This window comes from Puntigrus tetrazona, chromosome 21, assembly GCF_018831695.1.
Source record: "Puntigrus tetrazona isolate hp1 chromosome 21, ASM1883169v1, whole genome shotgun sequence".
NCBI classification, from domain to species: Eukaryota; Metazoa; Chordata; class Actinopteri; order Cypriniformes; family Cyprinidae; genus Puntigrus; species Puntigrus tetrazona.
This window is the reverse complement of record NC_056719.1, coordinates 10,478,926-10,496,875: the sequence shown is the minus strand read 5'-3', so window position 1 is coordinate 10,496,875 and position 17,950 is coordinate 10,478,926. Positions and strand designations below refer to the sequence as shown.

The following is a 17,950-nucleotide window of genomic DNA, read 5'->3' as shown; positions in this document are numbered from 1 at the left end:
TTACATTGGCATTCGCTTTTGGATAAACTAATCCTCTTGGAAAGCATCTCTTAGTATCACTTGCACGCACGGCCAGCAGTGTGATTTGAAAGCTGTAGATTCCTCAAAGCATTATTTAGTCATTTTCTGCCACGTTGCTATGTTTTTTTTTCCTTATTTTCTCTTATGGGGATTTCCCTGTTTTATCCCTTGCATTAGATTGATTATTCTTTGGAAAAGTAGCCGTGCTTGTTTTTGCCTGTGATGATCGTTAGTATTATTCTAGAGGTGACATTTCTTATTAAAGAAACGCTCCACTTTTTTGTAAATAAGCTCATTCTCCAGCTCCCCTAGAGTTAACAAGTTGAGTTTTACCGTTTTAGAATTTATTCAACCGATCTCTGTGTCTGGCGATAACTCTTTTTTTTAGCATAGCTCAGCATTGATCATTAAATCCAATTAGACCAGTAGCATCGAGTTCAAAAATGACCAAAGAGTTTTGATATTTTTCTATTCAAAACTCACTCCCTGTCCAAGCTTGCACGCTGGGTGCTATTTTCCTTATCACATCAACCTATAAAATCGCAACTTTTCATTTTCCGCCAGTCTTAGTACACAATATAACTACAGAAGAGTAAAGTTTTAAATAGAAAACATATCTAAACTCTTTGGTCATTTTTAAACGCGATGCTACTGGTCTAATCAGATTCAATGATCTATGCTAAGCTATGCTAAAAGTGCCATTTCCAGACCTGGAAATCGGCTGAATAGATTCCAGAACGGTAAAACTCGACTGGAGAATGAGCCTGTTTCCAAAAAAAGTGGAGTGCTCCTTTAAGTGTAGACTAAAAAACTGTAAACCCAGCTGTCCATCTACTGTGCTGTTTATTGGACTACATGCAAACTGGCTCTCAGATCAGGGACCCATATGTTCGAGCTCTCATTCTCTCCATGTCATCTTCACTAAAAGCAAGGTTTGCTTGATCCCTGCCTCAAGCGCATTTTCCTCTGTAGTAAATAATGTATGCGGCGCACATGTAATGCAGGCGCACATGTGACAGGGAAGGATGTCGTGACAGGTGAAGCGGTCACTGCACAAACTCAGGATTCATGATGTGTGAGGACAGGTCTTTTTCTAGTTATTTATATCAAGAAAAGTTAGCATACACATTTTATTTTCATAGACGTGAAGTTGTCAAAAATAAAAGGGGGATGCAACTCCTTAAAGGAATCAAATTCTTAAAAGGAAAACCTTATTAAGTAGTTTGGAATAGGCTATTATTATTAGTTTATAAAATAATATTTTAAAAAGGCTGTTTTACTGCTTTTGATTTTGCAGACAAATATTAATGTGGTATGACCTTTCAATCGTAAATATTATCATAAAATGGTGTTTTGGTGAAAACCCTCCCAAAAAAGTGTGTGAATTTGTTTTCCATAAAATGTATATGAGAAAATGATTTTTAAACAATGCACACACACAGGTTTATGGAACATTTGTTATAATTTTGTAATTAATGCTTAAGCTACCTTTACATTTTTCAGAACATATTATTTTAGATATTTAACAAAAAATTAAATGAAAATGGAAATGTTAGTAACTGTGTGTTTTTTATTAGTTATTGTTCTTTTTAGTTATTGTTTTAAAACTGCCCATATATATATATATATATATATATATATATATATATATATATATATATATATATATATATATATATATATATATTCATTTCAGCTTTACTTTTACATTTAGCTATTTTAATACATCATGTAAAACTAAATGAAAATGACCCCCCCAATTTTGTCAGTGTTTATTTTATGTCATGTAACTTTTTTTTTAATGGTTTTAGTTAACTATAATAACCATTTCTTTATCACAGTCACCCTTAATGTCATTGACCCTGACTATAAACAGTCTTTTCTCTGATCTGACAGTGAAGAACATTCAATGTGATTTTTCTCGTCTATCATTACGTACAATAAGGCCCAGTAGTTTACAGCCTTGACGGCAAGGAGAAAAAGGAGTGGGAATGTAGAAGGAGAGGAGTGTATGAGATGTAAATAAGAAAGAAAGAAAGAGAGGGAGAGAGACTGTAGCTGAATGGAAAGATTTTCCCCTCTGCTTTCCGAAGAAGCTGCTCATCAACTATTCATCAGGAAGTCTCTGCGCTTTCCCACTGCAGTATGGCATGTGTACAATCCTGCCACTCAGGACTCACGCGTAGTGTGCGGCTAAAGGACACCCGGGAGGTGACCTCCTGCTGCACCTGCGCGTCTTCTGTCCCTGGGCTGCTCTGCACACGTCTGCAGGACACTGCAGCATCTGTAGCCTGATCAGCAAACGTCTTAACTTGTCATTTCCTGAGGCCTATTAATACGATGCCTCGGTTGCTAAAGACACGAGTTGTGTTTCTGTAAACAATTCCTTTGAATAGCTGCTGCTTGAAAAGCTCTTATTGTGTTGCATGCAAACTATTAGGAATATTTGTATGCTTTTGCATAATGTAGTGCACATCTTTTCACATTCAACGTATGAAATGCTCATAGCATCAATTGGACAGGAATATTTAAATGATATTTATATTACATATTTCCTGTTTTGTGCAAGCCATGGGCCAGTAGTTAACATGCGGATAATTACAGAGTTGTTGTTGTATCTTTTTGCATTTAATGTGCCCACATTCTCCACCACCAAGATAGATATTATTTTTCCAAATTTAGTCTTTCAGTTTACCCCGAAGCAACCTTGATCAAGTCCAAGAGACAAACCGGCCTTTTTCATGCCTCTTTCATTGTTGTGTTGCTACTTTGTCAACACTTTAAGATAGAAATCGAAGTCATTATTCATCCTAACACCGTGTCCTAACTACACGCGATGTGATGCCGTGACATGCGATAAAAGTTATCTTTTCCATGTTTTTGTCCAAGCTAGCCGCGATGGCGAGACGCAAAATGTTTAATTTAGAAACTATTTCTATTTCCGTGAAGTTGTGGCAGAAACAACAGCATACAAACCATATGACATTAGATCATCTCAGGTGATTTCTGCTTCATTCAAAGTTAAACATGTCTAATATGAATTTAAATATCATATTGCATGACCTTATAGCCCATACTTAAAGCAACAACAGACAGTTTACCTCAGAACTTGAAAATAAATTTAAGCAAATACGACAGAGATGTGCTAAATGGTGCTGAAACGCTTCAATATTTATGAATTAGATTATAAATATATCAGTGTCATTGCAAAAAAGCTGCTCTTCCAGAGAGAACCCGCCCATGCTCACTTCTGATTGGCTGGGGTTCTTGATTGATTCTTTCACGTCGTGTCTAGTGTGGATACCCAAATTGCTTGTCGCTGTTATCCTGCCTCGTTGCATGTAGTTAGGACGCAATGCAATGCTCTTTTTTCCATGTTTTAATATCATGTTCATTATTGCAGGTGATTCATTTGCGATTATGAAGGCGATATCGGCTAGCTTGTCAGTGAAATATGGTTGTGTCTAGTAAAGCTGCTCTATTAGAAAGCAGGTGATTTAACTGCTAATCACGGAAGCGGCTTTACTGATGAGATGCGCGGGAGATTAATTGCATCGCCCTACTTGTGACTGTCCCATTGACTGCCAAGTAAATTACACTGCCATGGTCCAGAAAAGTATAAAAGACATTGTCAGAATACTCCGTCTTGTGTTTCAACCGTAACATTATAACGATACAAGAATACTTTTTGTATGGAAAGAACACACAAATAGCGTAAAAATAAAGTATCTCACAAACAATGTACACTCTTCTGTATCAGCTGCGACACAGGGATATGTCTTATACGTGTATTTATGATTTGATTTGAACCAAAACAGCATTATTTTGTTGCGGCTGACAAATCGTACACTATTTGCGTGCATCGATACTTTCTAAAATGGCTCTACGGTGATAATACGGTGCTGAATTTGATATCTAAAATATCTTATATTGCGTTTTGAGGGCGAAACAAAGATTTTAAGGGTTTGGAACAACATGGGGGTTAGCAATTAATTGGTAACAATGACATAATCATTAATAATTATTAACGATTAATCATTCATTTTATCTAATCTACAAAAGTAATCTGGTCAATCTAAAGACAGCCATGTTTGGATCCACAGATTTCAAGATCCATATCAGCTTGGGTTAACAGCTCAGTAGTTATTTGCTCATAAAACTGAGCCTGCGTAACCATCGCTCAATAGCATACGTATTGTATTGCGTTTCCGTTTCTGTATACATACGCATGTGCAGCAATCTGTCATAATATGTGTCCAGAATAAAGCAGACAGTGCCTGTGACAGGAACTCGACAAAACGAAAGGTTGGAAAATAAAGGAGCACGGGAAGGGCGTCCGAGTGTTTGTGTGCGCAGTGCCAGATAGTTGAAAAGAGGGTCTGCCGACACTCCCGTTGTGAGCCTTGCGCTCCACTCGAGGGACGTGTCCGGCCATGTTTGCTGCACACTCCATGCACATCGACCGCCAGTGTTTGCCTCCTCAGGTATGTCGTAGGAGTGGATTGATGTGTGTCTTAACATGAAAGGGCTTAAAAAAGAATGAATAGTTGGTTTTTGCTTGTGTTAAGAGGTGGACAGAGAAGGATTTTGCTGTGTGTGATGGGGCAGTTAGCTGTCCGTAAGGAGAGGGTTTGATGAATGCAGGGACCTGCGTGTGATTGAAAGTAGATCAGAGCACCATTTACCAGGCCTCATTCATCTAAAGCCCAGCCCATGCAATGACACATTTCACATTACAGCAAAAGTAGAAGCAGTACAGTAAGATACAATGATCAGAAAGTTTGTTTGGAAAAGCTTTTATTTGAAATGATGATGAATTGTTGCCTTTGATATCATTATGCAGATGAAATGACGTTTGTAATGCATTGCATCTGATCAGTTTGCATCAACTTGCAGAAACGCATGCTTAAAATAAATTTAATTGTTTTGTTGTTGTGTATTTCAATCTGATGTTTTTTGTGCTTTTGTAGACAGTGTATTTTTACTCTGCTTTGAAAAGTACTTTTCAAGTGTCTGTAGTTATGTTTTTCTTTATAAAACTTTTACTACATAATATTGTACTTTTTACTGCACTACATTTGATCTTATATATCATTTTATGCTTACATTTAGAAATCTAGTACTTTCTTACTACCTCAAGTAAAAATTTATTGATTACTTGAAGTATAAGAAAGTACTACATTTTTAATGTTCTTAAGTTTTAAAAGTAAAAAAAAACAAAACAACTTTTCTTCATGAAATGTAGTGAAGTAATAATTATAACATTATGTAATGGAATGTAGTGGACTAAAAAATATTCTAAAGAAAAGCCTTCTTAAATGTACTGGTGCATGGTAAGCTCTGAGACCTGATGGGGGAAAAAAATGGTTAATAGAATTCTTCATAGTTGCTTACTTTCAACAATTATTTTTACTTATGTAAAATCATATTAAATAATATGTGAATCTGAATGTTAATCTACTGTTGTTGTTTTTTTTTACATTTTAAGGATTTTTTTTTTAACTTTGGACAAGTTAATGCAGTAATCAGTAAATTATATACAGTATATATCTATAAAATAAATAAATATATATATATATATATATATATATATATATATATATATATATATATATATATATATATATATATATATATATGCATCAGGTATCAGCTTTAAAGATCGCTTTAAAACTTCTTCATGCATTCATAATTTAGTGGTACTGTTTATAATGACTTTTGAATGCATCATAATAATATAAATTATTACATATTTGTGATGATCTAAAGAGACAATTTATTGTATAACAGCATTTCTGTAGCTCAAACATTAGATTCTGGTTAGTAACACCAATATGGGTCTAAATCATAGAAAAAATGGATATGTTTAATGCGATTTCAGTCGCTTTAGATAAAAGTCGCATCATTGTAAATATGTATGGTATGGAAATTGCATACATTTTTCAAAAATGCAACTAAAACATCTTTAACCTCTTTAAACAATCTCCTAATAAAGTTGAAAATGTATCTAACTATGTGCATTTTGATCATTTTCAAAAATAAAAAATTCCATCACAGAATGCTATTGCATTAAATAATAGTGTAAGAGAAACTGTGCAATTGTTCACAACTTTCAGGAAAAAAAAATCTGTGATTTATGTATGAATTCATTAATGAAGAAGGGAATATTTTATGTTTATGATACACACAGTATACACATTTGACATTTTCAGTAAACAGAAGTGAGTGTGAAAAGTGTGCTCTAAGAGAATATAAAGCCAAACATGCCTATAGCTGAAGAGACATTTTGAATTCTTGTTGCTGACAGTATCATTGCGCAAACTTGTAGTAACAATAACTATACTGTAGAAGGCTACCCCAGTATTGTGGTGGAAACTATGGTTGCCATGGCGATTTGTCATAAGGGCCTGCCAGGTCACAGGGTTTACCATGTGAGAATCTCTTCAGCGACGCGTTTGTAGAATCTGTTGTTTACGTGGAATAATTAATCCAGTTATTATGAGAGCTTTGGGAGGAAATGTGACATAGATGCTTTTCCTTCCACGCTAGTCACAGCATGTCAACAACACTCATATTCCCTAGTGGTTTTTATCATGTGTTGTTTTGGCTCTTTAGCTCTCGTTTCAGCTTTTTTCCTCTCTTTCACTTTTTTCACATTCATAGTCTCTTCCTTCGCGCACTTTTCTTCCACAATCTCCGGATTTGTGAGGTGAGAGTCACCTGGGTGCCGCTGTGCAGAGCAAGAGGTGAACTCAATGCGGTTGGCTGGACCTGTTCCCAGAACAAGTTGTCATCGGATAGGTTGCCAGGAAGAAAGTAGATGCATTCAGGATGATTGTCTTCTCTCCTTGTTTCGAGATGCTCTCTGGTATTAATGATGCTTGGAAAGCCGTTTCTCTCTCTGACTCAGTGCTAGATTTATCTGAGGTGAAAAAAAGAAAACATTCCAATGATTGAAACAGACTTCGATTGAGATATTGCCTCTGTATTGATTTACCTCCAGTTGTATATCTTGCGCACTGGTTTGAGCTGAGTATCTGGGTTAGGGTTGTACATGTTCAGAGTGTCAACGGAGATGCAGCTTACCGTAAGTCTTGCTTTCATTCCTGTCTTATATTAATCTCTGACCATGCTGTTGATGTCATGCTGAGTGGCCCAGACTCTGGAGTTCAGGAGCGTGTCTATCTCCTCAGGAAAACACACTCTCTTTCCGTCTGGTCTCTCTCATTTTGTTGTTGAAAGATAGTTAGTACTGCAAAAAATTATTTTCTCAATCAGCATTTTTGTCTCGTATTCCAGTACAAATATCTAAACATCCTTAAACAAGATAAATCTATTGACGCAATGTTAGGGAATTTAACCTTTTGTAAAAAGGTTTTGTAACTTATTGTAAAAAAAAAAAAATTGCTTCTAGTTTACGCATGAATCGTAATAACTGAGCTTAAAAACTATTTATATAAAACTGCAGAGAGAGAGAGGAAGAAAAAACTCTTCTGTTATACTTCTTTTGTATAATAATTTCTCAATTTATGTTTTTATTTTATTTTGGAGTGGAGAGCGAGTAAACAAAAAATGTTGGCCCTTGGTTTGCCAAATCATTTAAACACACTGGTGGCCCTGTAATTTGCACTTTGTGAATTCAAATATTTGTGTGTCCATTTTTTGCTTTTTTTATTCTCTGGATGCTGAGGAATGCAAATCCTCTCCCCCCACATGGTCCAAGGTCAGGGACATGGTGCAAGGGAGCGTTAGGACTGAACGCTCCATATCCCACAAACAAAACTGCTCTGCACACAACCACTATTGGCCCAGCATTCCCAAACCTTCCCTCGCAGACTGTCATATTTCCATGAATTATGCTTTTTCATCTTTTCTAGGCCGCAGCTCAGTTTCGCCTGGGCATCGGCTTTTATCCAGAGCTCGGTATGTTGTGCGTCTTTTATGTCCAATTCAGTCTTCTCTTGCATTTTTTTTCCCCAATCACATTACTTATTCCGCCTACACAGCGAAGAATATCCAGTTCAAGACCAAGTTCTGAGTCCGAATGAGACCTCTGCTGTCGTTGGAACAGCATGGTTCGTATCTGTGACCGGGCCGTCTGCCTGTCGCGCTGAGACGGCCCAGTTGTGCTCCAGGTTTCCTGTAATCCCCCCACCCCACCCCTCCAAAGGAGCTGGAGCACGAAGGGGCCGTCCTGCCACTCGTACCCGGGGGCCACGCACTTGATCTCTCACCAGCTTTCCCCTCAAATTATCTGAGGCCCCTCTGAAAGAAAAACTGAAGCCGTTGGTTTTCGAGCAGCAGAGCCATCGACCCCAGAGGACGCTCGCCGCCAGCACAGCTCTGTGTTTTTCAGGAAGGCCCTGCTACACTGGAAGAGAAATCAAGAGATAAACCGGGTCCATGATAAGGCGCAGCTCTTCTTGTAAAAGCGAAAACAAAAATGCAAATGACTGGTGTGTGTGGTGTGTTTCGGGGGGGGTGGTTTTTTTGGTGAGCATAGGGCCTTTTGGCTTCCTCACTGTGACATGTTTGTGCTCTGCTCCAAGTACATTCTCCAGATAAAGGACGAGCTGAGAGCGCGCAAGGAATTTGATTTGATTCGAAGAATGCAGAGCTGGGAGCGGACGTGTGTGTCTTTGTGTGCGGAGGGGTATTGATAAGAACTGGACCCTTTCCCATGAGCCGCCGTTTCTTTTCTCTTTCCTATCAAATGTCACATTACAGTTGCCTTTTTTGCAAGCTAGACCAGATGTGGCCAAAAAAGAGCATGCATGCGTGTGTGCGTGTTTACGTTCTGCCAGAAAGGGCATGTATACATTTGTGTCAACTGGCCGGTGTTTTGCTTGTTGTGTGTTGGCCCGTTTCTGAATGCTGAACAGCATGCGTATGTGTTTGTGTTAACTCTGCAACGGCAATGTGGGCGCTTGTTTGTTAAACTGCGTGAGAGTGTGTGGGAGTGTGTTTGTCTGTTCTACTGAAACCGAGAGAGAGAAAGAGAGCATAAACATGGATGGAGTAGATCTCTCCCTGACACTATCTCAAAAACAATCTGTCGCACATTCGGGTGAGACTTTAAAGCATGATCCAGGGACTGCGGTATATCTGAGTGCCACTTGTTGAATAGCAGACTTAAATAACGGGCTGGAGAGACAAAAGCCTACCGCATAACGCCGCTGTTTTATGGAGGCAGAGGTTTGTGTGTTTACCTTTCAGAACGTTGCCCTTTCATCCTTGTAGAGTAATTGCACTCGTCAGTCCTGTTTGATCGTCGCTGACAAAACAGGACATGATGATCTGCACAAAAGGCTGTTTGGTGGATGTCACCAGGTTATTAAACTTCAGCTGAAGTTGCCATACTTATGACATCATAGGAAAGCAATATGTAGCCATTCTAGCTGGCTTGTTGCTGATTAATGAGACTGCTGAGATCATATGTTGCTATAGAAATAATAATAGGAAATATATGTGGCAAAGAGCTAGACAAGTCAAAGTGTTAGCAGAAGTAGATGTAACATAGTTGGATAATATAGTTTGAATGCAGGCTGCCTTGGCAAATCTGAGCATAGTTTGAGACATTGTTCAAGGTATGATTCAATGATGAAACAGAACTGCCGAAAATGACCCTCAAAAGACTACCTTGTCATGATTTAATGACACACTTTTCAAATATGGATGATTTTCTTGCTTTTGTGGAAAAGGCAAATGTGAAATGCTAGAGTAGAAGCAGGTTAGATTAGCAGGGTCTCTTCTGAGAAGCAGGAGACTTTTGCTCTCCACTTCATGTTATAGTTGTGTAGGAGACAGAAGATATTAAAGAGATTTATGAATGTTCTCTCTTGCAGCTTGCCATTTATGCACAAAAGTAAACTAAGCAGTGAAGGACAGAAACAGATCCGATGCTGATTTTTAAGACAATGCGACATGGAAAATATACATTTTCTACAAAAATTCTACTGACCTAAAACAAAAAAAGCCTGTATACCCCTCACCCGTATCAAATGTTTTACAACTGCTTCAATTTAAATATAGAAAATACCCTGTTTAAGGTCTATACCGAAGATTATGATCTTGATCATCCCTGATGGTATAAACGGGATGAGCCATACTGACATCGATCTCTAAGGATCTTGGATTAGGCAAATAAACCTTAACACAAGATGTGAAACTGGTTGTCTTGTTTTTCACTTCATTCCATTTGGCTTTACCTGTGCTTGTTTGTTCTGTCATAGCTTTTAGCAGATATGTGAATGCCTCTGTGATCCGATGCACCTCGGTTAGCGTAAGCTGCGAAAAGGCATCTCGCAGCACTTGCCAGGACTAAATTGTACCCTATTGGCTGCCGTGTTGCTATGCGTATCACTATATGTCTTGTCCTTTCCCGGTGAGATAAATCTTTGATACGTTGAGCACTCATCATAGATACGCTGTGATGAGAATGCATCTCAACCAGTGTTTCTGCCATCCTTTCATTCATAAATCATTCAAACAATGGCTGGATAGATCTGCTGTTGCAGTGTGTGGTATACAGTAGGGGCGGGGCTAAACTGTGGCAGCTCTGTGATTGACATTTGCGTACAACTTGGCAGTTTAGAGAGTGAGTGTGCAGTTAGTATGTCACTCTGCCTGTGAAGCATGGTCTCTCTCTCTCTCTCTCTCTCACTGCTGCCTATTTCTCTCTGCAGTGTTTCCCTGCAGATTGAGCAGAGGCCACCTTATGGACGTCTCTGTTTTCATGTGGTGCAACGTGTCTCCCTCTCTATCTCTATCTCCTGCCTTGTTCTGAATGGTTTCCATGGTGATAGCTGTGCACAGCAGAAACGGTGCAGGGCTGATTTCACACTATCTCACCATTAACCACCTGAACATACATGCATGCACACGGGGGGCAAGGTTCATTACATGCTTACACATTTATCCCGGTCGCAGTCAAGCATATGCACGTTGCCTGTGAACAATTTCTTCCACAGTCTTTGTTGCACGCAATGCATGCAATTGCTCACGCTCACTCTGTCTTTTCATTCACACGTCTTATTGCTTGTGGTCACAAACACAGATGGTTGTTTACTACAACACACATGGTAGAGCGGTTAGAAGTTCAATGGCTCATCTGCCCGAAATGTGACCACTGCTGTGGTACAACAGGGTCCCCTCCTGACTTTGATTGGTCAAGCTTTCGTGTGCGCCTCGAGACATCCCGTCTGATGGGGCGGATGTCTCAGACCCCACATTCTGCCTTTTGCGCAGATGAGGGTACCTGGAAGCACAGATCTTTCCTTCACCATTACGGATGTGTGTGATTTGTTTCAGAGATATACCTTCAAAGAGATTAAGATTCGACCCTTTTCCGACCCTTAAGGAGCTCCGCATTAGAAACATGCCCTGCTCTCAGGCACCAGGCCTGGGCACCCTGATCGTTCACAGATGATCTACCTACAGACTAGTTCAAGCTGTCTTCAAAATTTAAGGTGGGGGACAGACACGGGTCTGATTGTTCACATCTGCATCCAATGATTTTGTACCCAGGTCTCATTTAGAATCAGCACATTCTCACAGATGACAATCCCAGCGGTTCTGCCCATTGACGCACCACCAAACTCAACTGTTGGCCATTTAAGCAGCTTGTTGAAATCAATCTGTTTGGTTCACTTTACCCTTGCCTCTGCAGTACCTCTCCACCTCTCGACTGCCCTTGCTTTACCTCACAAGTCAGCAGGCTAGTGTTAAACGCAGAGATCTGCATCCCCTTACCTCCCACTCAGATCCACCATCTCCCCACACACACACACACTATGCCCTAGGAGAAACACGCAGATCTAAACAACCAGATGGGTGTTTAAAACCATTAGGTCTCCAAAGATAAACTCACAGAGCTTGTGAAATGCCAGCAGTGTCTCGGGGCGGTGTATATGTGTGATGGTGTGCAGGTACAGCGGGAGGCTGGTAGAGGGGGAGGTGGGCTACACTTATCTGCTGTGATCTTTAAGGAAGTTAAGAGGGGGTGCAGCAAATTGCATAGATGGGGCCTGGTGAAGGTACAGGAGTGGGAGAGATCCAGTAGAGTCCAATCCAGGACTTTTAAGGGGGTGGCTTCACGTTCTCTTTATTTACTCTTAATGTCAGGCATCCCCACCCACCCGATCACAGCAGCGAACGCCTGGGGGCAACCGATTTTGAGAAACAGCAGATGCTATGTAATGGATGAAAAGAGGAACACTTCAGAGCCGGGAGAGGGAAAAGGATGGGATGAGACCTAAAGAGAGAATAAAAGTGGGAAAGCACAACAGTGCCCCATTTTTGAGTATTGTCTCCTAAACCTATTGTTTTTGTTTGAATGGCTGTCATTACGGTGAGCAACCCGTCCATGTCACACTGCAGTCTTTAATTTCACCTTGAGCTGGAGGGCTTCGTGCTTCTTGCCAGGTGGGTGGTTCACAGCAAAAATAAAGCAGAACAAGTCGCTGATACACCCAATTTTTTCTCTTTCTTCTCCTTTTGTTCCGCAACTCCTTGTAATAGCATATTGCAACATAGCACTGGTGGTATTGTATCCTGTGATGTCAGCCCCGCCCACCAGAACCGCTCAATACCTCTGTAGTAAATGTAACGCATTCACTTCTGCAGTATGGTAGGGCAAATCTAACACAGAAGCCTTACTGCATTTCAAGGAGGAAATAATCTTTTAAGGGAGTTCCCCTTTGAATGAACAGCAACTGTATTCGGATACCTGTAGATACAGCTCTGCATGTGTACGTATACACGCATAGGTGCCAGAGAGGAGAACGCAGGTCGGGTGACAAGTCCCGTCATGCCTGGCAATGAGGGGAGGGTGACCCACACATCCCGCTCAGTGTCATTACCGTTGACAGATTCACTCACCGCAAAGAGCTGTCATGAGGGAAGCACTTCCACACATGCACACACACACACACTGTTTATGCCTACAACGTGGCGCTTTGATCTTCTTTAAAGTGGAGGCTACACTGCATGTGTTGAGACATGCCAGTTCCCGCCCCCTTTGTCACACACACATACACTCCCACCAGGTAAATGATGACATGGCTCCAAGGAGGTCAGAGTCACGAGAGGCCCGATACCACAGCATGTACTGTGACTCACCTCGTACGGCACGTAACCTTCCACTTCCTCCATCATGCTTTCAATCTCGTCACCATCTTTCTAACGCGTCTAGTTTCTGCATGGGTTCTGGCATAACCCCCAACTGTCTACCTTGTATTAATAAAATGTAACTCTGTGGTGGTGACAGAATTATGAAATGCCTCTATTTTTGGAATCAAGGTGCTGGTTCTTGAAGTTTTTTTTCTTTTTCTAGATGACAGGATAGGTTGTTGCATTACTATGAGAAGAGGTTTGTTTACAAAATGACATCATGTCAGACAGATTTTGGTCTTGGTGCATCTTACTTGATGAAAATGGTGATACAAGGTTGTTTGGAGGAAACCCTTATGAAGACACTTTTGATACTGTATCTTACAGCTCTTATCTGAGCTTTGGTGCCTTGCTTAGAGGCACAACAATATGACATTCAGTCATACAGATTTGAAACCGTGACACTGTTGCCGCCAGCATTAATGTTATCTGGGCTTAGCGCTTACCCTTTGATTTGAAGTGAAACATGTGACAGTCTTCTAAAATATTAATTCTTTAAGTGTATCGTCATTGTTTGTTGTTTCAAAATTTAATTCCATATGGGCCCTGACATGACATAACCTGTATGCTATAAAGCTCATAATTCATAGGGAACTTATCAGCGTTAGTCATAACGGATACGAGACAGTGAAATGAGTTGTACTGTATGTGTAGATTGTTGAACATTGTAGGCTTCAGCCATGTATTTCTATCATCTTTCATTTCAATGTTGGTGTCAAATAAACATCAGTTGAACCGTTTTTCCAGTTTAACTCCTATTCCTTCCTAGTCATATTTTTTTGGAGGGGGAAGGATGGAAGTAGAGTGATGTTGACACTGTGTTTTATTTATGATCGCCTCTGATATTTTCATCTCAAGAATCACGTGACTGGATTCCAGCCAACCAGTGCCAACCAACCAAGCTTTTGGATGGACATTATAACACATACCTTTCTTTCTTTCTTTCTTTCTTTCTTCTTAATATCCTTTCATTCATCGTCCCTTTGTTCATTCTTTTTTTCCTTTCTGTCTTGCTTTTTCCTAACCTTACTTTCTCCCTTTTTTGCTTCCTTCCTTTCCCATCCTATTTGTCTTCTTGCTGTGTTTACTTCTTTTTTCATCCATCCATCCACCCATTATATCTTTTACCTTCCTTCCTGCCTGTCTCTTTCTTCCTTGGAGATATGTTGGCTTTCTTTCTGTCTGTCTTTTCTTTAATTTGTCTTTCATTCTTTCATTCTCATATTCTTCATATTTCCTTTCTTTCTTTCTTTCTTTCTTTCTTTCTTTCTTTCTTTCTTTCTTTCTTTCTTTCTTTCTTTATTCTTTATATCATTTCCATCTTCCTCCTTTTGTTCATTCATTTTCTTTCCTTCCTTCCTTCCTTCCTTCCTTCCTTCCTTCCTTCCTTCCTTCCTTCCTTCCTTCCTTCCTTCCAGGTTGTCTTATTGCTGTGATTGCTTCCTTCCTTACTTCCTGTTTTTCTTTTCTTTGCTTTTTCTTATATCATTCATATTGTTTTCTTTCTTAATGATGAAAGGGAGGATTCTTTCTTCCTTTCTGTCTTTTCTTTCTTTCTGTCTGTCTTTTCTTTAATTTTTCCTTTATTCCTTCATTCTCATATCCTTCATATTTAACTTCTTTCTGGCGATTATCTCCCTCTATTGTACCTGCTGCACAGGCATTGCATGTGTAGCTTTCTGGCAGTATGTTTTCTGTGCTCTCACTAGGTTCCCAGTCTGTGATTGCGTGCTCACTGCTGGGATTCCTGACGACACTAGCAGGGAGTGACACTATCAGGAACGTGTTGTGACTCGTTTACAGTAGAGGATGGGAAACTGGGAGCAAAGAGGAAAAAGAGAGCAGGAGAGGCAGAGGGGGACATTGGTAGAGTATAAAAGTAAAAAGAGATAGAATAGTAGAATTGTTTTGTGTCATGTCACACATGCATAATTACAATGTCAAACATTTTGGAATTATGGTATTTTGAGCTTTTTGTGGCTCTGACACTGAATGCTTTGTCCAAATAGCACATGCCTCGAAGATTTGTTTTGAGTAAAATGTCTTTAAGTATAAAAAAGGTGTTGGTTTAAAACAAATTATATGAAATGTATTCAGTCCATCCAAATTTGATAAACATCACAATTCTGTCATTAGCCTATGCTTAAAACACATACTATTTTCCAGGGCAATACTAGAGGAGCTATTAGTAATAGTCTAAGCTGCTCTTTTGAATCCAACCAGTTTGCATAAATACTGGTTGTCAGATTAGTTTAAAAAATGAGATATATTAGGATTGGGATTTGAACCCAAGTCTCCTTGTGTGTTATGTTTTGTGTCATGTCGCACATGCATAATTGTACAATATCAAACATTTTGGAATTATGGTGTTTTGACCTTTTTGTTGCTCTGTCACTGAATGCTTTTGCCCAAATTGCACATGCCTCAAAGATTTAATTTGAGTAAAATGTCTTTAAGTATTAAAAAATTTATTCATTTGGGATTTGAAGCAGAGTCTCCTTGCTTGCTATGTTTTGTATCATGTCGCACGTGTTTAATTTTACGATATCAAACGTTGTGGAATTATGATATTTTAGCCTTTTTGTTTCTGTGTCTCTGAATGCTTTTGTCCGAGTGAATGGTATTCATCTCCAATAGTGCTGGAGAAGTGTGTGTGGGAGAGATCAGCCAGAGGTCAGCTTTAAAGGTCAGCTGAGGCTCCTGATGGCCTGATACTCCAGGAGAGAGTTGGAAAGGGACATGGCCAAGGTGAGCCAGGAAGGCCTGAGCACTCTTCTGTCTCCAAGCACCAGCTCGAGGGCCTGGAAGACACTAAAAGGTCTAAAAGATCCAGACAGGGAATAGTTAATTGCTTGACAGCGATGGGAAATGCCTCCCTCTGCTCCCTCCCTTTCTTCCCCTCCCCTTCTCTCTCTCCCTCTCTCTCTCTCTTTTCCACTGTCTTCGCTTCTCTGTTTTTTCTCTCTCTAACCATGCTTGCAAGTAGGTGTTTCCTGTGTGATGTGAGAGAGTGTATATAGGATCCCAAACGCTCTGACAAGTTCAGAGTCTTAAGTGCGCCAGTGACACTCCCCATAGGACTACTTGTATTTTCTTTCCATTGTGGATTTACATTTTTCTCTCTTGTTTTGGTACTGACACAATGTCAGAGGGTAAGAAGAGGGAACGGAATGGGAGAAAAAGAGGAGGAAAGAAAGGACGCAAGGAGAACATCGATCCCACAGAAGGTAAATAGAAAACGCAGGCAAGGTGTGTGTGCCTGTGGCAGGAGGGGGTTCTGGGGTGTGAAACATGTGAAAGAATCTCTTTCCCTGTCTTGTCAAAGCTTGCTGCATATGTTTGTCACACAGGTGGACCTCCTCAAGCAGTCAACGTGTAGCAGCATATCTAGCTTTTGTGGCGTAGGTACACAATTGTTGCATTAATGTGTGTTTTGCGTGCAAGCCAGATCCCCATTCAGTTTGGCGTGCTACCTAAAGTCCTTGATAAACTCTTACTCCAGTTTCTTATGTCACAAGCGGTAACGGCTTTTCCCAGTGCTCTCACCTACGCCACTCACCTGATTCCTGTATATTGTCGCCTAATGAGCTGCATTGTTGCTGAAATTGTGGGCTGCTCCCATAGGCTCTCTTTCCTCAAGTACTTTTAAAGGACTTGTTCGTATTTCTGTGCCGGTGTTAGCTCTCTATTCTCCTGCAAGTGGCTGCCACACTGTTTCTCCACTGGATTGCACTTCAGGGAGATGGTTGTTGCTGTGAAACCTTTCAAACGTCATGGCTTAGATTTTCTTGAATGGTGGCTGAAGAGCACAAGTTCCTTTTCTTTCGCTCCACACTGCTACAAGTCATGGCTTGTCACTGCAGTCTGACCCTGAGGTCAAGGAGGGAGACACAGCGGGAAAGAGGCAAATCCCTTTTCGCCTAGTCACATACCCCACTACGCTAGTTTATGATGGGATGATTCACCCTTCTCATAGAAGACTCCCATCTTTCCCCTCTTCCCAGGAGAGCCATATCACTTCCAAATAGCACATGTCTCAAATATTAATTTTTTGGAGTAAAATGTATTTATTTTAGTGTAAAAAAAATTGTTTTGAAACAAATTATATGACATGTATTCAGTCCATGCAAATTTGCTCTAAACATCACAATTTTGTCATTAGCCTATGCTTAAAACAAATACTATTTTCCAGCGCAATACTAGAAGAACTATTAGTAATAGTCAAAGCTGCCCTTTTGAATCCAACTAATTTGCATAAACACTGGTTGTCAGATTAGTTAAAAAAAAGAGAGATAATATGTTGAGATTTGAACCTGAGTCTCCTAGCATGCTAAACAATAGTTGTACCACTACACTAATACATCCTGACCTATGTGAGGAACTACCAAGTGCTTAAAAAGGATTTAATGGACCAGTCCAAATACCTGGTCCATTCAGAGCTATTTCACCTTGGTGTGAACTTCTTCAATTACAAGACAAGGAGGCATATTATTGTGCTTTCTTTCTATCTCCCACACCCCTCACACCTCTCATTCATTTAGACACGTCTGAGTCTTTCAGTGTCCGATCTCTTGAGGGTGGCGTCCCATACCCTGTGTGCCCCGAGGCTTGATTTGAGGGGAACTCTGAAAGAGAGAGTATTGTGTTCCCCAGCTTTTATGTGGTCTTAGTTTCTGTCTTTTAACAAGCTTGACCTCCTAATGCCAACACAGGTGTAATTAAACATAGTGTGCTTGTACTCGTGTAAGACATAACATTG

General features: G+C 40.0%; 1 protein-coding gene across 8 annotated transcripts in view; it reads left to right on the top strand.

Annotated features, from left to right (window-relative positions):
* nrg2a (neuregulin 2a) overlaps nt 1–17,950 on the top strand; it is an 80,088-nt gene that overhangs the window by 12,157 nt on the left and 49,981 nt on the right. For 5 of the 8 annotated variants that reach the window (XM_043220734.1, XM_043220735.1, XM_043220732.1 and 2 more), the window contains exon 2: nt 16,341–16,418. The exons of 2 other annotated variants lie outside the window; for them this stretch is intronic. In XM_043220734.1, coding sequence (XP_043076669.1) covers nt 16,341–16,418 — 78 coding nt within the window. Of the gene's footprint in view, nt 1–16,073; nt 16,419–17,950 lie in introns of those variants that run through there. One more of the 8 variants, XM_043220741.1, reaches the window with a different exon arrangement.